Genomic DNA, 24,057 nt, shown 5'->3' on the forward strand with positions numbered 1-24,057 from the left:
CTTTGACAAAAAAAGGAAAAGAAAAGAAAGTTTACCCTGCTCATCCCACAAGTTTTGCACTTACCCATCCATTTCTCAAACGAGAAACCAGCAAATGCCGGCTGCCATCACTATGTTGAAAAACTATGCAAAAAATAAAATGAGAATAACAGATAAACACTCACAAATCTCACATGACAAACTGTCCCCAGAAAAGTTTTACCATCTTCCCTCCTCATTCTCAGATTATCTAATATAAGAAAGCGTAAGACAAGACTTTCTATCTCACCACCCTTTTGTTCATACTTGGAGGGCACTGAATGCACTGGCACTGCTGCCCACAGAAGCTGTGGGTGCTGGAGGTGGAGGTCAGGGTGGATGGGGCCCTGGGCAGCCTGATCTGGTGGGGGCAGCCCTGCCTACAGCAGGGGGTTAGAAATGGGTGGGCTTTGAAGTCTATTAAGTTCTATGATCAGTCATAGTTTAGCAAGTGATTTTCAAAGCCTACACCTTTGACTCATGCTTTGGTACATGCTACAGAGCACAAGAGAGGCCACCGTATTTTCAGTGCCTGGTGGCCTTGGAAAAAGACACATCTCCAGTTAAGCAATACAGCTGTGTCAAAAACAAAAGAGAGATGTCTTAGGGGCTCCCTGATAAGTGAAAACCCCTCACAACTACAGCTGATCTCATCCAGGTAGCAGCTGCACTGTAAGCCTAAATTTAATGATGTCTTTAATGTTGACCACATCAGTATGAATGTCCAGTTACTGGAGACAAAAGATGCTCTGCACCACTTTAGAGTGCTGATTCAGCCAAGCCAATTCACATTGGTTTTCTCAAAGGAAAGCAGAAAAACAACATGAAACAGAACACCATGTGCTAACTGTGCTGAAAGTGGAAGTTCATTTGTAACTGGTGTGCTGCCAGAGCAGCCACCTAGCCTCCCCACTCAGCTGTGTTTTACACAGGGACACAAGTTTAGAAATGGGTATTTGTAAGTAATCTATGAATACAGTATCTTCAACACCAGTGAAAGATAGCACTGGAAATCATAGTACAGTATTACCCAGTGCCTCAATCACAGGCAGAAATAGGACCTAGCCAATCCACAAACGTTCAAGAAAACATCTCCCCCAGAGACCTTACAATTTCATCAGAAAAGATACACAAGAGATGTGGGGGAAGAAAAAAAATGGTTCCCATTTTACAGATGAAGAACTGAGACACTGAGAAACCAAAATGTGTAAGCAACGCTTACAGGTCTAACTTCATGTAGGAAAGCAATGACAGTAATTAAGGATGTGCAGAGAACTGCGAGGCTGGGTACTGGGGCTGCACATCCTTGCTCCCTACTGGAGACACGTGAAAGTAAAGAGTCTAAGCTACATTTGCACATATGGCTAGCTACCCCACCAGCAGAGAGGGATAAGGGCTCCAACAGAGCAATTCACCTGGCCTGTCTCCTGTGGATAAAAATCCCATCATAAGTATCTCCATTATTTTTAGAGATACATTTTGTTATGTCAGTCCTATTATCAAAGTAATTTAGAGTTTTAGAGATTATAAAATTCCTCCCAGCTCATTATTCTTATAGTGCATGTCTTTCTGGAGGACAAACTGTTCTGAGGATCCAATGATTCTTTCAGTAATTCTGCCACATGCAGGTCACTTGACAGAGCAAAGCAGGCCAGAGTGCTTCTTAAGCAGGAAAACTCATGGGTTTTAAAGCTGATGTTCTGCTTTTTTACAGTTCAGTAATGCTGTCTGTGCTCTGCTACTGAAGAAGTGAACCTATAAGATGGAACCATGCATCACCCTCCAGGCAGCTGCACTCACAGAGCAGGTAATTGCACAGGACAACCAGGAATTAATGACAGCGCATGCAGCTCAGGCTTACTACGTTAAAACTAAAAGGAGAATAAAACCTCTGGCAGATTGTGCACTGTTTTAACTTCTTCCCACCTCCCCTCAGAAATGTTATTTTCTGAATTATTGCGGGTTACACACACAACAGAAAGGAGACGCATCAGGCACTTGTGATAAGCAACCCCCAAGGAAAGGAAAAAATAACCGTAAGAAAACGTCACACGAGGTTACGTACGAAAAAAGGTGAACTGCATCACTTTTCTCTCTGATAAAATCCCTCCTATATTTCATAAACTCACGCAGGGTCACCAAGGGGTTTTCAGATATGGTGAACTTGTTATCAGTAGCCCAGGTTTCCATGGCAACCAACACTATCCTGGTGTTAAGCTGTTCTTTATATATCTAGTACATTAACAGAATGAACAAATAGATTATGTCAAGGAGAATGAAGGTGAGGTTTACACCTTCTCTGTAACAGGTTTCATTCTTACATGACAAAATATTCAGCTTGCTCTATCACACTTTTGCTTCCCCCAGGTGCTTTTCTCTCCCTTAAAAGTAACACACAAACATGAAAATAAAGTATTATCTAGATTTTAGGCCTAACTCTTCTATCCTCTCTCAGCCCACAGAAAGACTCCTTTCAGGCCCAGCTCAGGCAGAGGCTCACAGAACGGAGGTGAGGTTTTTGACAAAATGCTACAAAAGCTTTTCAAACAATTTGAAGTTTTGGGATTAATGGGCTTCTTATATTGTCCAGTTCACCTCAGGGAAGATAAAAAAAATCTTTGTTTTCTCTACTATTCACCTCTACAGGAGTATTTAACCTCTCACTGGCAGCCACCCATTCAATGTTGAGGGTTAACACTCCACACCAAGGTTTCAAGAGTGGGAACAACTTTTTTTTTTAGTAATGCTTCTCCAGAATGAGATGTAAGAGCCAAGAGCTCATCCTACTTTGTATCAAAAATATGATTCACATTATTCATTTGTATGTCCCCTTTCTAACTCATTACTCAAATGGCTTTCTTTTTTAATCTCTTTTTTAGAGAAATTTTAGTATATTCTAGTTCAGATGATTTTGTAGGTTTCAGGTAGACAACACCCAAGCCTGTGTTAAAAACTATCATGTCCAAGACTCTCTTTAAACCTCAACCTCAAGGGATCTATCTGATTAAAGGATACTTAAATGCTTGCAGCCACAAAAAAGAAAAAATCTCTAATGCTTTCTGTTAGACAAAGGCTTTATACATGGCTGATTTCAGTTCTAGATGAAAATTGGTGATCTTTGCATTTGCTGTCATTAGGTACACCACAGAATAACAGCTCCTGATTTATCAGAACAAGAATCTCATGCATAAAAGAACATTCAGTCAAGTACTTACTAAATCTGCCATGTTCACAACTGACTTAGCATAGCTGTTTGTGTGGCCAACTGATAACCGGTGCTTTTTACACTGCAAAACAAACACAGATAAATTACAAGTACAGATTCAGAAAAACAGGCTCCTTTTCCAAAAAGAAAAACCACAAAGTCAAAAGTAACTATACCAACAGCAGAACCTCTGTGTATGGTTTGGTCTCCTGTGCTGAATGAAATCAATGATAGTAGAAAATTGCCCAGAAATGCACATTATTGATACATTTCACAACAACTGTTGTAAGGAAAGCACTCTAAGACATTCACTGAAAAAAAAGAAAATGCTATAGGAACACAAACCCATTGTTATTCTCTTCATTAGCTTTATTATCTGCAATTTTAAAGGAAACTTCCAAATGCTAATACAGAAATCAGCAACACAACCTCCATAGCTGAGATTCCTTTAGAGGAGCTACCATAACTATGCTTGCATCTGTGCTTCAATCTAATAGATTTCCTACTTTTTTTCCAATACTTCTCTCTCTTTGACTAGATTCTGGGATTTCTTCATTTATAGTATCAAGATACGTAATGGTTCAAACCACTTTAGCAAACAGACTGCAATGGCACCTTCACTGAAATCTGTAACACAGTGTGATGAAGATGACCTTTAACACTTAAGATGCTTCTTCAGGTACTCCTGTCTGTTCAAACACAGACACAAATGAGCACCATGATTATGAAGGTCACAAGTATCTTAGAAGAATTCAGGACTTACGAATCAAAATCAAGACGCTTGATTTTGGAGGGAACACTTTCTGGAAGTTAGGGTCTTTTAGTGTGTAAGAAGTGCCAGGCAGCTGGCTGGTGGGAAAGGAAGGTTTATGAGCAGGAATGGAGGGAAAAAAAACACCAAAAATGTGGAAGTTTCACTTGCTAAAATAAAAGAGCAACAAGACTGCAAAGCTAGAAATGGTATAAAGGATTAAATGGATAAGACACAAAATAAATGGAGCTTATAGGGCTAAACAGGTTGCAGCTTGGACGTGACGAAGACCAGTGAGCAGAACACAAGGTTAATCACGGCCTCTGGGGCACCTGAGGAAAGTGAAACAGCCCCAGTAGTGGTGACCTCCTGCCATCCCACCAAGGTGTCCCTGGACCTGGGGGCTGCTGGCTGAATTCACATGGAGTGTCACATCTACTGCATCATTTCTTTTGCTATGCCTTTTACTAATTAATAATGAACTTCACTGACATAAATCTGTGCCTTTTACCACTTCGATAAGCCTTCAGTACACCAAGCTCTCTTTTGCCTCTTTCCATTACATTAGAGAGCCCATTTATGTTTTTCCTCAAGAAAGTATGCAAGCTTAACAAAAATAAATTTTTCTGCATTTATTTGGAGGTATAAAAAAATATAGTCACTATTAATCTTCCCATTGTCAGCAGCAGCTGCACAAAGTCAACGACTACATTACTGATTGCTGAGCTGCTGCAATGAAGACAAGTGCTGAAGAAAGTCTGAAAGAAAGCCAGCAACTTCAGGCCCACTGTCATTAGCCACCTCTTGATGTAAAGCTTTAATTTATGATGCTTTCTCTGACATTCAGGCCTACTTGCGTTCTTGGTGAAATTACTTTGCTAATTCAGAACACATCTTCATCAATGGTGTAATCTCTTTTCTTAAGGACACAGTGGATTTATTCCGGCCATATGTTGTTCTTTAATGTTTATCACTTATAGGAAAATCAAGACAATTTTATTCTACTGATAAACATAAAATATTAAAGTAAGCCAGCCTTACCATTAGATGATCGTTTACTATCATTAACTCAATGTATTTTGTTTCTTCTTCAATTTTACGTGGAATCTGACGAACCTACAGAGAGAGTAAAACGATAGAAAAGTCTAATGATGACAGAGTACAGAGAAAGTATAACTGATTACTAGAACCAACTTCAGAAAACAAAATTTTCACTCAGTTTTTTAATTGCCTTAATTCTGCTTTCAGATTTCGATGATACTTCTTGCATTTAGTTATATCACACCAAAAAATTCTTAGATGTACCCTATGAAGAAAATGGTATGCTTACATGTTTGTCAATTTTGTCTGGATTTGCAGTAAAAATGAGTAAACTTATTTAATGTGTAACTGGTTGGGATATTTTGTGGAAGGTGAAAAGGAATGGACTGCATTTTTTTCAGATATATAGTCCTCATATTTCACCTCCTCTAGAACATTTGTTTGAGCTTAAACAATGAAATCAAGTATTTTAACCCAACAAATTCCAAGTTCAAGTTTTTTCAAGACAACTCTCAGTGAGGTCCACATATATAAACTTTCTTTTCACTGAGAAACCAATCCATCCTAAGCTTTTTACAAAATAAAATCTCTGTATTATTTATTCGCAGACTGCTTGATTTATACAGTGAATGCAGTACCCACCTCCATATTACACACTTACTTTGCATTTAGAAACACTTATGACAGTGCTTCTCCGTGGTGTTCTTGTTTTCCTGTTTTTTTCCAGGAGAGTTATTACATTGTTATGATTAGAAAATGCAGAGTAATGGCTAGCTTAAAGAAAGGCAGCAAAGCACCTAATGCAAAGTAAGATCCACATGAATGATTTCTGGAATTTTTCCAATGTCTTTCTCACTTCTCTTCTGCATCTGAGACGCTTACATTAGTCAGAGAGAAAGTCATCTTGCCCTCCCACTGCTCTCTGTGTTCGACTGTTGCAAGCACTTTTTAGGCCCCTGAGACAGCTTTATTTTGACCTGTACCATCATTTCAGCTCCATTCCTAAAGCAAAGAATTGTTTCTGTCTTTTGAAGGCACAGATATAAGTAAATTTTCTCTCTCATTTGAAAAACAGACACTGAAATATCGTTTTCAATATTTATTTTACATCAAAGCGTGATAAAGTAGGTACTTGTCACCACTGCAACATAGAAGTGGTTTGTAAATGTTTCATTAATTAGGAGTTTCTGAAAAATTATGTATCCAAAATAGGATAAAATATTTTTCCATGCACAATTTAGCAGCATTTAAAAATGTTATATTATTGAGAGAAACATTATTCCTGACATTCAGCAGCAGATTAAATGGAGCCTAGACAGGAACTACCTCATGCTTTTATAAGTGTAATGGCAAAGGAGTGCCATGCTTTGGCCACACACACACATCATAGGGTACCCAAAAATTCTCTTGAAACTGACAGTGTGGTGGCACCTTAATGGAAGTTAACAAACAGAAACACTTAAGTCTTCAGGTGGGCAATGTATAAGAGAGTCCAGCAACACCTTGTCAACCTTAGATACCACTTTCAGCTATACCTGTATCATACATAGAGACCTCATGCCAGTCCAGGATCAGCAACAGGACTCCATCTGTATGAATTAATTCAGCAGACACAGAACAAACTTGATAGCATATTACTTATAAAGACATATACATTGGCTCATACCTGCCTTCTCCTTCTTTTGTGTCTTGGCTTTACAACAAACTTCTGTGATGTAGCATTCATGTGCCAGAACTCTAAGCAGAAAACACAGGCAAACCCATTGAGTGTTTACAAAAATACAGCCCAACAATTAGTGACCCCAATGCTTCATGACAGTAGTATGGCATACTTCCATGCATCAGGTGCAATAGCAACTCCTTTTTTCAGTGTTCCAGTTAGAAAGGAGGTAATGTTACAGATGCTTCCCTGAAATAAGAGTTCTTATTAAAAACTCTACTAGCAATAATCTGGTCTGCTGAAACAGATGATCTGGAGGTGTCATGCTTCAGAAAGCACAGCAGATGCTGTACACCAAAACTTCACCAGTACTGGGGATGTAATATTATTAGCACAGAGCTTCCACAGGGCGAATCACATATTTGGGAATTCAGCAGGCATTCACAGAGCTTTTGCAATAGCTACGTAAATTAATAAGAAGAGCATGAAATGCAGAATTAACACTTTAAGAAGATTATATTCACAAAGTAAAACATGTTTGAGTTGGGAGAAATGTTACAGGATTTTCGCAGTGCTCCCTGTCAATATGATATTCTTCCCTGCTAATCTCACTGTGTCTTTGTTAAATTTCTAATTGTAAGCACGGAGTAGTTTACTCTTCTTTACGACAGACTCTTTTACAGAGTCTGTTGTGATAGGTCAAGGAGAAATGACTTCAAACTAAAAGAGGGGATATTTAGATTGGATATAAGGATGAAGTTTTCTACAGTAATGGCAGTGAAGCACTGAAACAGCTTACCCAGAGAGGGGCAGATACCCCACCCCTGGAGACATTCAAGCCCAGGTTTTACTGGGCTCTGAGTACCCGATCTAGCTGTAGGTGCCCCTGTTCACTGCAGGAGAGTTGGACATGATGACCTTTAAAGGTCCCATCCAACTCAAATGATTCTACCATTCAGTGATTCTATGACAATTCTACTTTTCCATCCTTACTTCTGGATTCAAAGTGTCTCCCTCACCTTTCCCTTACAATAGCAATCACCTTCCTTATCTTGTATGAACATATTTACTATTTATATATCCTCACAGATAACTTTTTCTAAGATGTAAATTAAGTGCTAGCAATTGTGTATTCTGTAATCTGTTTCCTTTGACTATTTTCCCTCCTTTATATTTTCTCTAACTTTGGACATCCTTTAAGTCCCCAGGTATGGGAGACTGCAATATTCCATGGTAACTTTACCAGTCCTGCAGAGAAGGAGACTGCACTATAGAAGCTGTGTAAGTTAAGGGACTCCACACCCCTTTATAGATAACTTTTGATTGCGTTACAAAATCCTCAATAGTTCAGTTTTGCTGGCGTACAGGTTTCTTATAGCTCTACCTCTCACACTATAGCAAATGAACTGTAATTTTTATATGAGGTTCAAATACAATTGAAGACAATAATAATGGGAACTTGATAGAGCTGTTATGCCAGCAACAGCTTAAAATGAGAAGCTGAATTGCCCATCTGACAAAATTTTACCAGGGCTAAGGGCTGACATTAATCTGGAGTAGCTTTTCACTTATAATGCAAATCTTCAAAGCAAAGCCTGGCTAACTGGCATTGTCTTGGCTGTATCTTGAGGTTTATGCCCTCGTTTTGGTGCTTGAAATTTGAAGGTATTCTTCAATGAAGGGACATGGACAATCCTAGGCTTAAGAATGTTTTCACGGTTACACCAGTGCACTTGAAGATTTTCTGTTCAAAAAAAAGACCATAATAAATTAAATAATATTCAAGGGTTCCTATCTGCTGCTTAAAGGCCAGATGCCTCTAGAGCTCAGAATGATGAAAAATCAAATATTTTAAAATAAATTTATATTTCATTGTTCTTTGTGTATCTTGATTAATTCAGTCTTTGTTACTGCCTTTCAACCTTTCATTTGGGGTTCTTTATTATCATTAATGAAACTAGTAGAAATATAACTTCTAAATCAATAAAACAGTAATTTACAACATTCATATGTGATCCCAGATAACTTGACCAGCAAATGTGACCCTTTTCCCCACCATCGGAAGTCAGCCATTTCTGAGGGGAACGATGCAGCCATTAACACTGACACATTAGTACACATTAACACTGTGCCATAACTCACAAGCTGGATGAATTCACACAGAGTCCATTTCCAGCCAGGGACCCTCGGGCTAAATAACATGACCAGCAAAATCACACAGGAAATGTAGAACTGAAAAGCCTAGCGGAAATTTGACAGGAACATATCATCTTGAAAAAAATGTAAGGACAACTCAAGTGACCCCAAAAGGAAGGGACATCTGTTATACACTACTTGAAAAACAACACCTTCAATAAATACTGTTGTCTAGTACAATGCCAGGACACTAAATGTCTCAACACAGCCTGTGAGAGAACGTACAGCCTACTAAATTATGAAGTCAAAGGCTCTTAACACACCAAGTTTTTGGATGAGCTTTCCTTATTTAAAATCACTATCTCTACATGCCATTGCAGAGTACAGTACAATTTATTCTCTTTCACAATAGCTGCCTTCTTTTTTGTTCATTTCTTTTGTTTAATTTTCAAAGGGCAAAAGAACGTAAAAAGTACATTGCTACCGAACTGTGGTAAGATAGTGGTCTTCTACCATTGATGATATTGAGTAATCCCTACTACTTATTTTTTTTCCTTTCTAACATCAATATAGAAGCTCATGATACAACCAGTCCATTCCTAATGCGGTGCTGAGTGGAATTCTGAGCTCATACACAGACTCCTTAGAAGATAAGAAGAAAATCCTGACATCAAGGAACAGCTGCTTATGCCGGGCTAATTGATAAATTAGCAAAGTATCAAGGAACATAGGAAATACTAATGCCATAATCTAACACAGTGCTTGCTATTAACAATAATGACTCTGCTGTAGTATTTCCAAAAAGTAAAAATAAAAAATATGACCTATAAACCTATAATATGATCAATTACTTGCAAATATTTCCTAAAGAACACAACCAAAAAAAAAAGTTAAGGCAATAGAGCACACCCCGCAGACTGCAGGGAAGACTCAGTGCAGGCAGCAGTGCTGGTGGGGCAACACAGGCTGGGAGTGAAGGAGGAGGTGGGGTACAGTGAGCTGTGGGGCTGGGATGAACACTGGAGCTCATGCTGGGGAAAGGGTGGACAAGAAGATGGTAGTGGGAACAGCCTTCATCCTCTGGAGCTGGAGCTGCCCAGGAAACATGACTTAAAGACAAATAAAAATGGTGGGATTTCCAGTCACGGCATAATTTGTTATATCTACTGAAACTTTTACAACAAGCCTCAGAAAAATGTTTCCAAATAGATTAAAAAAAAAAAAAACAACAGAAAAAAAGGCTTGTGGAAGAGCAAATGGTAAGTTAAATTTCATTTCTCCATGTATGTGATACTAAATACCAAAAGATATCAGATTAGCACCTTATACCTCTTCTCTACATTAGAAACATTTCTATATCTCAGACCACCAGCATTCCACAATTAAATCTCCTTTTCAGCATCTTAAACTTAAGTTATTCTATGATCTTATGATTACAATTCAATCAAGGGAAGCATTCACCACTCATAACATGCTGGGCTTTTTACAGAAAAGCCAGTAACTATTTACTTGTTATCTACAGTAAAGTCAAAACCATGCAAGCATATCTAGATTTCTGTGAAAAAATCTGAAGCCTTATCTTGACAGATCTTTTGAAAATCAAGAAGCTTTGGTGGAGGTGAAACAGGTAGGTTCTCTTTGAAATTAATTCCTTTTCATAACTTTTAAAGCAGAAAATAATTGTTTTACTCCAGAATCTTGAAAACATAAAATTGAGCTATTAGGAAATGTTATGAGACTGCTGACAGATATCTAAAGTACCAGCTCTGGCAGTCTCTCACTTTAACAATCTGAGACAGAAGACTTATTTTAAACTCAGCAATGATTGAATTATTTCTGGACTTTCAAATGACATATCCTTAAAGAAGTCTGATAAGTCAGCCTCATGTTCAATCTGCTGTTCTCATTACTCTACCATCTCTGCTAGCATGGGGAGTAACCACAGTTCATGTGTAAGGTGCACGTACATAGTCAGCTTCCAGATACATACATGGACAGCATGCTGTGCACAAACCCTTTGTGCTGTCCTTCCACCCCATGCCTCTTCTGCCTTGCCTGGCCATCATCAGCAGGGGACACGAGGCACCAAGCTGGGAAACTGTTGTGTTTAGAGGCAGAAAGATTGTTTCTCTAGAAGTGAAATCAAGGTGACCCAATTGTAGCAATTCCCTTGGTTGTTTTGGTGGATGGTTTCTTGTTGTTTTTTTCCTCGTTAATTCTCTTAACGATTCTGCTATGCTTAACAGCTTACAAAGCTGCACATGGCATGCACCAGGACAGGGTGATTCATCTTTCGGGCAATGCCCAGCATAGTAGGAACCCAGATCCTACTGTTATCATAGGGCAAATGATAATTGTGGCAATAGGACTGGACATCTGTAACTACTCTCTAAGAAGAAATCAGTCCAGAGGTGATTTCTACTAAAATGAGTGTCTATGAAGATAATTTCATTTATCTAGCATTTACATAAGTAAGGTAAGAAAATGCATCTGTAAATATTGCAAATCCTTGACAGAATGGGGATACGTCACAAATACTGGCATTGTTGCTTCAATTAACAAGCCAGCTTCTCAGACAAAAACTGATCTCTAAAAACCTCTTCTTACTCCATACACAAAATAAAGTGTTTTGAGGGATTAATTACTACAAGCACTTGAAACCACTTCTACCTCCAAAGTCATTTGTATTAAATGAATACATGCATTACAGCCAGCATCAGAAGAGATGCTGAACAGACTGGAAATCAGAGGGTCGGAAAACAACAATACCATATCCCTCAGACTTATATTCACACCATGATATTTACCATGTACCTCAAAATGGGAAAAATCCATGAAAAGTTATGAGCTGTTGGCAACGTGAGGTTTATTTTCATCACCTTTAGGCTACCCTAATCCTTCTTTTTCTGTAACTCTTAGCAGATAATGCAGACTATAGGCTGCAAGAGTTCTTAAGTGAAATACACATCATAATGTCTGGGAGAGGCTTGATTCATTGGATTCCAATTGTTTCAGCTCTTCAGGTTCCCTTCCAGAGCTTTCACTATTTCAGACTCATTTTTTTCAGCAGCATTTTTTTTCTCTTTAATTTAATAGGAAAGAGATATGCAAATAAACAGTGCACTGCCAGAGTATTATCCATCAAAGATGACAAACAAATCTGATCTTAGACTGAAACAAATCAACAGCCATGAATATTAAAAAATCATACCAGATGGCAGGTCATCCAAAGGAAACTCAAACAACTTGGATTTGTAAACAGAGTGGAAATGGAAGTCATCCTGAAATAGTAAATAATTGCATGTATTAAAACTCAATAATAAATCCACCTCGTGAGCCTTAAAAAGACAGTTCTAAAGGGTCCCTTGCTATCCAACTCCTACAGTAGGAAAAGAGCAACCTGCAAGGCACCATTTCTCTACACTCCTCACAGGTGTGAAAGGATTGCTAGCATCACAGTTACATCTTTTATTTGAAATATGTGAGTACAGCAATGAAGTCGTTGAGCACACACAGAGCTGGACCTAGGAGAATTGCCCAGGGAACACCTGTGAGAATTGTGGGAGCTGCTGCTCTGGAGCTGAGAGCAAGCCAGAAGGAGAGGGATATAACAAACCCAGGTTGGAAAGTGCCAGAAAAGGGGACAGTACCCTCACAGGCATCTCGTGTTGGCTCCAAGGGGCACTCAGCCACCAGGAGTGCTGCACTGCTCTACTGGAACGTACACATGTATCATCACTACCAGATTTTTGAAAGATCAGTTCGGTCTGTGATTAGGAGAACTAAGACACAGAGTTAATGAGTTGGTAATGAGGGGAATGAGTCTTATGCCTGATCTGTATCAATGAATGTCTGTATTCTACAGAAGAAAAAACAAACGCAGCAGGACTACCAGAAGTTCTACTCACATCTGAAGTGCAGTTTTCATCTGGTTCAATAAGGTAAGTATGATTTCCATCATAGAACATCCCGCTGTCATGAGCAGAAGAAATAAATTGGAAAAAAAAACATTAGTACAGCGATGAACCAAGTTTAAGAAGCTCACATATTTAAAAACAAATTTCAGAAGAGAAGCAGATAAAAATGGCTTCAGGAATGAAAAAATTCTGAAACATTTTTTTTGTTTGCTTGTTTTAGAAAGATGTTCTCTCCCGTAGTCATATCAACTCTACTTTCTTCCACAAATCTTCCCTACAACATACAAAAAAACCACAAAATTCTGCTTAGGGCCAATCTCACACAGATTTATTTGCAGTAAGGGCTCTGCCTTCAGAGCTCTTGGAAGTTGCCTACAGCCTTCTCACAAAATAAAAATATTACTGAATTGAGCTGACCTTAGGTTTTCATGGTTCTGATTAACTCTTTCCAAAGTAATATTGTGTATTCCCAAGGACAAGGGGCATAACAGGTATTTGGGGCACTCCAGTAATAACAATTATGATAGACGGTATTTTCTTCTTGAATTAATTCATCTTTCTAGGAAAAGTCAATGCTATATACAGCACTGTATCAGTACAGACATTGTATGATTTTCACGATAAGAAAATTAAAACCTGATCAACATAGGTTTCTAAAGAGCTGTGGTGAAAATACAGATACTGAGGACAAAGCCTTATGCAACATCCATGGCTCTGGTAAAGAACTCATGGGCTCTTCCTTAATGACATAATATTTTCATAATCATAAAATCTGAAGGTCATTCACAATACGCACAATGTTATCTTGAAAATTTGACACTTCACTTCCCCACACACAACCACCATTTTTCTAAGTTCTGTTACAAAGCACATTTCAACTCCAAATGAAGTACTGAAGCATTAAAGCATCTTAAATGGATGAAGGCAGTAACACCAGATGTTCTGGTGCTACAACTTGAATGCATAGCAAAAGGCCACTACTACAATTATGCTATCTATTACGAGCCATCTTAAGTTTACTTAGGTAAAAAGTTTAGGGCAGCATTTCTTATATCACCATTTTGATCTTCAAACAAACCAGCAATTTGTTATAATTTTCCCTTTATTGCAGTGGCATACACGCATGGTTGCAATTAGGCTGTATCAGCATGTCCCTTTCAAAGTGCTCCTAACAGGGCTTTGAGCCTGACCATAAATCTGACCTACAAATTAAAACTTGACACACATTACAGCAGCATAAAAGCAAGATTATTTATTTAGATTACTCTTTAGCAACCTCCTACACATTAAAAAAAGATCATCGAAATTATAAATGACAAACACACTTTTTTTTAATGCAACTTAATTTTTTATCAGCAAAATGTTGATTTTGCTCAGGGCCTAATGCAGTCAGTAAAATACTGCCATTCTGTTTCTGAATATTTAGAAATGTAAGTGTAAATTCATTTTTCTGTTATTACATTTCCTGGTGAGCATATTCTTCTCAGCATCACTCATCTACAGGATTAACCATTCAGCATTTACAGAAATGGCTTGGGTTGCTGAGTCTGTTACATACCTCAGACATTATCACAAGTACACCAACAATTCTGTGCTTATTCTCCAGGAACAAACACTGTCTGTGCTCTTCAAATACTCTAGCATCTGCTGAAGTTTTCTGCCTCAGAAAAATGTAAGATTTGGGGACATTCGGAAGGTTTGTAACAGTACTTCATCATGCAAAATCTCCTTTCTTCTGATTAAAATTTTAAGGAGAGTCTGTAAGGTCAAGTGCTGTTACAAATGACCTCTTGTGTGAACATTGTACCTAGCAGCACTGACTTCTGATCAAGTCACTTAATAAAAATAATAATCAGAGCTGACCCTCAGATCTGACTTGCTCCTCATAGCTCTTTTCTAATGACTTCAATAGTTCTGGGCTTCAATAGTTCTGAAGGTATCACACTGCTAGAGAGAAAGCAGCAGCAAAACATGGGCTATCTAAAAAAAACACATTTGGGTTATGTAAGGTTTTCAGACAAACAAATTTGCAGTCATGAAAGTCTAATCCACAGTTGCAACAGCAATTTATGTATTTACCACCAGTGGGCAGCAAAATCACAGCACAACTGGTTTCTGCATGACCAGCTACCAAACACAGGACAGAGCACAGCTCAGAACTGAGAACAGCTCACTCATATCCCAGCAACCAGTGTGTTTTGCATTCAAAGTGTTTTGGATTAACTCACAGGGAGCTGTGGTTACTGTATGTCCCACAGAAAAAATATATATATACATACACCAGCAAGCTTGGGGTTAAAGTCGTAGAGAAACATTTTTCATTAGCAAAGTCATTAAGAAGAAATTTGTAAGCTTGAGCACTCCATTGGCCAGTCACCCTATTTTATTTAATGAAAGGAAAACTACAGCACAGACATTACTAACAAAAGAACTCACAATTTATGATTAGTTAAACAAATACAACATTATCTCTAAAGGCAAGTCAGAAAAAATGTCTGCTCTTACTGGTGAGGAACTAGGGGTAGTATAAGTGAGAGAAATTAGCATGAGCTTCGAAAATGTGAAGCTTGTTATTCTATTAAAGGCATCTATTCTGTCCCATGCCCTTCCTAAAATTCATGAAAGTGAAGTTTCTGCCCTGTAGACCTTGATAGAAGATAATTTTCCCCAGCTTCCCCTATTCCAGTGAGGCACTCTGAACTGCAGTTTGAGTTTACAGTATTTAATGAACATGTGAAATCAACTATGGAGGAACTAGCTGTAATGCTGGAGATATAATGTCAGAGAAGGTAAGGTTAATACAAATTTGGAAAGCAATATTTTCTCATACCAGATGCTGGAATTACTGTTAGAGTAAGCTTCGTATTGCATCCTGTGTGAAGGATAACTGCTGAAACATTTCACAAAAAGAAAAAAAAAAGAACACTCAATGGGGAGCTGAATCGTACATGAAAGAATATGTATCTTTCTTCACATTACTGCATGGGAAGAACTCTATTTTAACATTAGGCAATTTTAGAATAATGAGCGGCAGCAGATCAATCTTAAGCAACAAGGAAAAGGAGGCCAGGAAAGGACATGAGCTGCCCCTCCTTCTTTTGCTGCACTTTCTCCTAGCTGTTGGCAGGGGCCTAGACCTAATGGATCACTGCTAATGGAAGCCACGAAGCTAAATCCCCTCAAGATGCATCAGGATGCTGCTATTTTTAGGCTCACTGACATTACCAAACCTGAGGTCAGTTTCATTGAGTTGGTTCAATCTTGACTATAAATGAAAGAAGCAAAACTCTAAGTCAGACAGTGAGTGCAAAAATATGGGTCTGATGCATGCATAATCTCCCTTCCTCATAAAGTACAAATATAAAAGTTACTTAAATTACATGTATGTGTGTGCCATACTAAAACTACAGAACAGCTGGATACGGATAATAGAGAAGATTTCTATGAGCTAAGTCCTGCTTCCTCAGAGAAAACAATCTCCATGCTCAGGCACTCCTGGCTACCCTGACCTTTCAAGTCAATCTCAGCATCAAAAGTGCTGAGGTCCTGTAATTCCCAGAGTCAACAGATGCTGAAGTGACTTGGCTGCTCTGTAAACCTGACGAGTGTGTTTCAATGGTGCCAAAAGTAGACAGGTCCAAAAGCTGAGAATCAGCACACAGCTCTGCGTTACCTTCAAGTTCAGGTGCTTTAACTACATTGTCAGTAAAATGATGTTCTTTTAAACAAACGTGCATAATTTTTCATCCTTTTTTTCAGACTTTCAAATATTTCACTGTATTGGAGCTATTATCCCATGCACATAGCTTAAGACAAGCAGTTCTGTGAAGAAAATGGATAAGGCTACAGAAACTCAACACTGACGCTTTCCTCTGTAAACAGGCTTGGACAGAAAGATAAAATACATTGTGCTAACAATAAGAAAAGAACACAGGCAAATTTCAGATGGTTTATATCAATCTTGGTATTATTTTTCTTCCTGTAGAACGGAGCATTTTTAGCTACTTTCATATCTCTACTATAAACTATCTTAAAAAAATATCTGATCAAAGTTGTTATCATATGTCTTTAGCTTAAAAAAAAAAAAAAGAGAGAGAAAACTTGGGTTTTTTGGCAGTAGGTCCTGAAAAAAACAACTCACCTTTACAAGGTTCAAATTAAATCCATTTTATGTAAAGTTTTCTGAAATAGTAATAGTGGTTGCAAACCAATTAACAAATAAATGGCACTTACTTTCCTTTAAACAGCTTTGTTTAAAAGATTAAGTGAAGTTCAGCAAAAACAGAACAGCAGACTTACTGTAGTCCATGGCACGTTGACAAGGCAACAAATGATACTGGATTTCCTCGAATTTTTCCCTGATAATAGCAATGTTCTCCTCCCTGAAATTGGAAATTGAGACCGTAAATCCACGGATGTCCCATGGTATCACACTCTAACCTGTCCAACAGTGCTTTTGTATTAATACATCGCCAACTCAGGGATATGGCACCAAGAACATAGCAGAGGTTCACCCCACCTCCTTTCAGCCATTTACAAGTTTAGTACAGAGTCAAACATCATCTTTTGGACTTTCTCTACACTGAATGGAGATGAAAATGTTCAATGGGAAATCTCTGGCATTTCAAGACAAATTTCAGATACAAATGACTCCAGAAGCATCCATCTTTCTTCGCTGAAGAGAGCTGGAAACAAGGGCTTAGTCTTGACACGTGTTCTGCACATGGCTACATCAGAAGATGAGCTTTGCCCTGAGGGCCATGCAATTTCCTACTTTTAAGGAGAAAAATATGCTTATCAAATAACAAGAGTTGATTAAGCAAACGAAAGGGTTTTTTTTAGCACTAGAAAGCATTTTTTGTTTGATAAAGAAAACTTTATATTCGCCTCTTCTATAAATAGTGTAAATAAAAAATACACTTCTAAAATCAAATCCAGCAGACCTTATTCAACATATCCCCCCACCCATAGTTTCACAGAAGATGCACTGATCATGGAGAAAGGCTAACTGCATGTGCACTGAGTGTATTCATCACTACACAAAGAGCAGGTGAATAAAAATCATACAAAGAAACAGTAGCTTAGGACCAAAATTAACAGTCAAGCCATACAAATGAGCTGAAACTATGTAAGTAACGAAATGCTCTCTCCAAAAATCACTTATGCAGTAATTATGCAGCAATATTCCTGTAGAAAGTTTAACTGATGTCAGCACATGAACACAGAAATATACTGAAAAAAAAATATAGTCAGGAGTTGTACAGAGTGGTAGCTGTGGAAGGAATTTGGAGAAATTAGACAAACTGGTTTATCCTCTGAAAATAGTTATGCAGAGAATCGTTGTTTCATGCTAATAATCCAAAAGATCCAAGACTGTGGCTGAAAAGTGGGTTTTGATCTTCTTAATAAGAATCACATAAATAGTACCCCCAAATTAATTTATTTTGTAATAAATCCACGAGCAATATTCTACGCATACAAATCTAGAAAATAAAAATTCAAGAAAAACAGCTTCAAATTTTTACCCAGGAAAACTGCAATTTAGACACATACCACCACCTAACTATCATAATCTCAGCAAAGAAAAAAGAGGTGATGCGGTGAAAGCAGGTGGTACAAATTGGGAAAAGTGATTGTTTAGTGAAGTATCAGCATCTCAAGCAGGCAAATCATGCCTGTAACATGGCATTTGGCAGAGTGGGTGCAAACCATACATCCTACGTTTAGGAGATTTTATTTCAACAATTCACAAAATGTGAAAAGAAGAGCACTTAAAGCTATGAAGTTTGGGACTGGCTCTGCAATGAGAGTTAGCACAACTTCAAGGACACTACAGATTTTTTTAGAACATGTCTAGGTCTGGACAAGAAGTTTCCAGACCTTGCCCCTCTGTAGGCTGACATCTTGCTCTTGACATGTACTAATGCTTCTTTACAGCAGGTGCTGTAATAGAGCACACCATGCTGCAGGAAGAATGGCAGTAAGATATAACACCTCTGAAAGATTAAACAATCACCACATAAATCCACTTTTGCTCCATCATTGGCAACATGCACTGAAGGACCAGGGTCATCCCTCTTCTCTATTGGTGCCTGTAACAGAATGACAGGAACTGAAAAAAATATTGCCATTTCAGTTTTTCCTAAAAATATTCTGGTATTATATGAGAACTAAGACTTCTCCCAATAGATGAAATTAGCAGCATTACAAAGAACAGTCCAGTCTACAGAATCAAGGTATGTCTGTGAATAAAGAGCTATCAACTTCCCATAGCCACTACAGCCCCTTTCTGCTCTCTGAAAAGCAGACAGTAATTGTCCATCTTAGCAAATCAAACCTACAGGCCAGCCATTGTCAGCTACTGGAAAATGGCACAGGCTTCAGATGAAGAAGAAATAATGCTGTTCTTCTGACATTCGTCACCAAGAGATTCATACTTATTCCTTTCAGCTCTGAAATTGAAACCAGCCTGATAGGGTCCAGAAGAGAAGAGTTTGACTGTTTTGTCTCTGCAAGGTTATTCTCCATGCTGCAAGTCCAAGGCAAGTCCCCTGTCAGCACTGGTTGTCTGTTAGTGACTTTCAAGAGCAATATGAAAAATGTGGATACTTAATAAGTCTGGGCAGCTAAAAATGTAATAATATTCTACTCAAAATAAAAAATAAAAAATAAAATAAAAAACACAAATGAACTCATAGTAGGATCCATTAAAATAAATGAATCATTATGACAGTGGTGGTGAATTCATGATTCAACCCTGGTCTTCATTCTTAAATTGGATAATCGTAGGAGAATCCCAAATTAGAGTTATATTGTCCTGTGAACTACTACAGCTCCCTGCCAACCATCTTGTAGCTTTTATGCCTATGTCAGCCTGAGTTTCCCTGCAGTCGATTTGAGTAGTTGGAATGGCAAAGATACTGAACACATGAGATGGCAGAGAAGACGCTAACTCAGGTGAAGTCTGTTCCCAATTCTTTCCCTTAAGGTAGCCCGTCCCCTGCCAGTGAAGCACTAGCTGTTGAGTAATCACCAGAGGCATGAAGAACACATTAACCACTATTGAAGGATGGAAATAAATAAAGAACAGCCATTGCAGTCACTGTTGGTAGAGGTTCACTCTTCTCTGTAGTTTCAGTAAAGATCGTATTTGCTGACCAGACACTGACAGTGCTTGTTATTCACCACAGAGACACTATGACCTTCCCAGGGGAAGAAAATTAAGGATGCTCATTCATCTGCTTTCAAATAACACCTGACATCAGATCTTCAAAGTAAGCATTTTTCCAGCAATTAGGAGAGGCACTTGCCATTAAAACTCATGCTGCACTGAAGACACTGACCCTAAAATTAATAACTTCCTTCTTCCAGCATTACATATTCCTGTTTTAATACCCATTAATCCAAAGGAAAGGAGATTGCTGGTCTAGCTCAGATCCTACTAACACAGCTCCCTTTTCCTTTGCAGCTGAAACCTCTCAAAGGCCAGCTAACCACTGAGCTACTTTTCAGAGAAGTGCCAGATAATGATTAGTTTTTTAAGGAGCTACTCATTGCTAGGCATGAGTTTTAAAACTGCTTTCTTGGTAATCACTTAGATCTATTTACAAATTATTGATGCTTGCTCAAGTTTTAACTCATTAATAAGTAACGCAGTGCATGGGAAACAGCAATACGAGAAGAAATTCTCTATAGCTGACCTCTACAGCCAAAAATGGTTCATTATTGATAGGTTTCTCTTTGTACAATGAAAAGTCAAAATGGTACTTTGGCCTGTGTTGCTCCTACAGTGTAACTGCATGGAGAGGCAAACACCTCTTTTAATTGCCAAGTGTTGATGCAACAGAGACAGGCCACAGGTGTGGCTGTGCTATCCTGCAGCTGCTCAGAAAGCACCTCAGGAATGTGTCACTGCTCCCTTACTGCATTTAGCTATGCTGCAGAGCAGACTCCAGAAAGTCAACTGGTTTGAAAATGTAAACAGTGCCCTCCTTTTCTAGGAAGACCGCTATCACATTAATCATAAAACAAAGAACCAAAGTGCAGTAGAGTCATTTGGCTGTAACTCTAATTTCAGGTTGTGAATTCGAAAATTAGAAATAAAGCATCCCCACTTCAAGGCTTCTTCCAAACTGTCCGTATTTCAAGACTGCTGGCAATACTATCAAAACCACACACACGTGCACAATGGGGCACGCAGGCAACTTGCTCCAGCTGCCACAGGTGACTCATAGCAGTGCCTTCAGCAGATGGCACATGCCATCAGCCCAGCTTCCCACTCTGAGACCAAATGGGGGTTACATACACTGCCCAGAAACTACAAAAGAAGATGCTCCACAAGCACAGCTGCAGGGTATGAATACAGCTCATGTCAGCACAACACCATATGGGCCAGGAGCTGCCCTGGCACCAGTGTGGAAGCAGCCTCTTGCTTTGCCTCAGTGTTAGGAAAAATGATTTTAATTATCACCTGCTGAATGCAGATGCATCAGAAGAGAACAGGGTACCTCCTCCTCCCCACTCTATTAGGTTTGAGTCAGTAAGAGTAGCAGTGCCTATTTTTCCTGAGTCAAGGTACGTGAGCCTTTTAATGACAGCCACTTCGCCCCTGTTGTGCATTCCTCTACATGGGAAAAGGGGAACAAACCTTGAAAGGGACTTTGAAGTCTTTATAATCTACCCATACAAATATTTTGCAATAGTCCAATAGCCACTACTGAGTCTGAAGCCAAATTATAAGCATGTGATGTGAAAGATTACAATAAACATAACACAGAAGATAAGAAGATGAGAAGCTGGCACGCACCTACATGGACACCTTAGTCAGAATGTGGTAAACACCTGAATAGAAAAAGAAAAGTATTCATCAGATTTCGTTACTGGTTCTTCATTATTTCTGAATGACAGAAGCTTATCTTTAAGTGAGAATTCACAGAGCTCAAGACTGCCTGGAAACATTAACCCAGTGTATATAACACAGTGCCAGTTCAGTATCTCTATAAAATGCGCATCAAGACAAGGACTATTTACAGAACTCAAGATCAAGAAAGTAAAGATATCAAGCTAAAGCACACTGAAGCTTTGCAAGGAAGAGCTCCTTGAACAGCAGTTCAGTACAGCAGCTTCAGTTTACTTTGTTTAATTCCTCCTCAAGGGGATTAAGTTAAACACAATAAGATATTTTTATTTCTCCATAAGAGCTCTACAAAAGGATTTAATGATGTTTAATGCTATAGTAGTTAATTTCTCTCAGCTATGCTCAGTTTCACAAGGCTTGAGTTTACAGAACTTTTGGTACATTTCATCCTCTATGTGCGCTGTACATTGTAGATCATGGAAAAGTATCTCCTGAGGTACACAAAGGCTGACAGGACTTATCTATGAATTCATGTGCTTGGCCACTCTCTTCCCTATGGAGCATGTGAAAATCACAGTGGACAGCACTCAGGAGGTGTCCCCTTTCAGTCACAAAGCCACCCCAGTCCTAACTTCAGCAGAATCAGGACTACATCACTAGAGTCCACATTCACAGCAGGGCAGATACTAGGAGCTCTTGAGGGCTTTGACTTTCTGACATTTTATCCCCTCCAGGACTAGCTTAAACACTGGATTTTTCTTTTTATCATGAAGAGAAGGAAGACAATGTAATAAAAGCTGCAAGATTGTACGTGAATCATGAGCTGAGATTCCTTCTAGTGCTGTATATTTAAAACAAGGCCTGGGAAAGGCTCCTGTACTGAACGCTGCTACTTCTAATTTCCTCCTTCACAGCAGCAGGATGTATTACTAGCAGAAAATAAGCTAGTATAGCAAGGAGATAAACTGATAGATTTAGAAAAGTTAATGCAAATGTACAGCACCAGCTCACAGGTCCATTAGGTCAGGCAAATGCATTATATAAGATGACTGATTATTCAGCCCTGGTATCCCACGGGGGATACTGTGTTTTACTGAAACCCAGAGGAATTGCCTCCATAATTCAAATAATGCTAAAACAAGGAAGTGAGATAATCCTCAATACTTCTTAGTGCAGAGCAGCAGCTTGATGCTGTTAGAAAAGAAGATATCCAGAACAACTGAAAATACACAGAAATTTTAAAATGCTGTCAATTCTTCAAAAGGGCACATAACAACATCAGTTCTATCCTTTACCTACTGGAAATAATTTGACCATTATGATGTCATGGCGGCATCTGGCTGGATGTGAACCGTGCAGTCATTCTCTGTTCCACTATTTATGAACTCCTCCTGTCTTACAGCAGAAGCTCTATAACTAGCCCCTAGGTGAAGAAAGTTGCCATTTGTTCTATCAAATTTCATCCCACTTTCATTTACTTCATTGGTCAAAAACAGCCAGTTCTCCTTGTGGAGCCTTCTTCTCTGGAGATGTTCATTACCCACCTGGACACCTACCTGTGCAACCTGGGCTAGGGAGCTGCTTTGGCAGGGGTTGGACTCCATGATCTCTGGAGGTCCCTTCCAACCCCTACAGCTCTGTTATTTTGTGATTACAGTAATTCCCAATTTTGTACTGTTATTTTCATTAACATACACATACTTTTTTCATATTAAGTTATTAATGAAAATTTTCAATGACAGCAGTTTGGAGATCAGCCTTGCAGGAACCCACTCTTAAACTCCGTCAGAATCCTAGATTCTCTGTCAGCTATCTTTGGCTAGTTTATTGTTAACGCTTGTAGATTGTGGCCTAGATTTATTAATCATTAGCCATGAGGCAAGCAGAGCTCTGTAGAGGGAATGGGAAAGAGAAGCTCTGACGATGCTATGGGAAGCCTTGTACAAAATTTTCTATCAAATGAGTTTTCTGCTACTAACAGCTTCCCTAGTCTCTGGAAACAGACCAAAAAAGCCCTGCCAGAAATAGGCAGACATAATTCCTGCATTATTTATGATTTGTTCCTTTTTAGGCTCCTTTTTCCCCCAGGGCTGCAGCACCAGGTTGTGCAGGCGCATGTACATGCACACTGCACAGGACAGAGCTTCCCCGTGCTGCCGCCCCTCACGTGAGCTGAATTTTTCAAGAACAGAATGTAATCCCTACCAGGGAAACCTGCTTAGCACACATGCTTTTCTGCCAAGCTGAAACTCCTTCCTCTCTGGCTATGGAATGGTGAGCCATCAAAAGCTGAAGAAAAATGACTGGATTCCTCTGCAGAGCTCAGACAGTGGGTGACAGTAAATCTGGAAGGCGCTGGTCGAAGCTCTTTGCTATAAAGCTGGAAACACAGCAGTCAGTAATAAAAAATAACCTACCCACAGATGGGCAGTATATTCCGGTTGCAACACTTGCAATAATTTGTTAGTGTAA

The 24,057-nt window shown here is 38.9% G+C and overlaps 1 protein-coding gene across 1 annotated transcript in view; it reads right to left on the reverse strand.

The window, feature by feature from the left end:
* ADAM22 (ADAM metallopeptidase domain 22) overlaps positions 1 to 24,057 on the reverse strand; it is a 121,539-nt gene that overhangs the window by 37,935 nt on the left and 59,547 nt on the right. The window contains exons 5-11 of the mRNA XM_065731212.1: positions 17,028 to 17,110; positions 12,720 to 12,783; positions 12,023 to 12,092; positions 6,682 to 6,752; positions 5,016 to 5,090; positions 3,234 to 3,305; positions 2,084 to 2,250 (exon numbers count right to left, since the gene is read on the reverse strand). Coding sequence (XP_065587284.1) covers positions 2,084 to 2,250; positions 3,234 to 3,305; positions 5,016 to 5,090; positions 6,682 to 6,752; positions 12,023 to 12,092; positions 12,720 to 12,783; positions 17,028 to 17,110 — 602 coding nt within the window. The remainder of the gene's footprint in view (positions 1 to 2,083; positions 2,251 to 3,233; positions 3,306 to 5,015; positions 5,091 to 6,681; positions 6,753 to 12,022; positions 12,093 to 12,719; positions 12,784 to 17,027; positions 17,111 to 24,057) is intronic.

The sequence above is a fragment of the Cyrtonyx montezumae genome, unplaced genomic scaffold (genome assembly GCF_038088225.1).
Source record: "Cyrtonyx montezumae isolate F1298 unplaced genomic scaffold, pur_monq_1.0 scaffold_14, whole genome shotgun sequence".
Classification (NCBI taxonomy): Eukaryota; Metazoa; Chordata; class Aves; order Galliformes; family Odontophoridae; genus Cyrtonyx; species Cyrtonyx montezumae.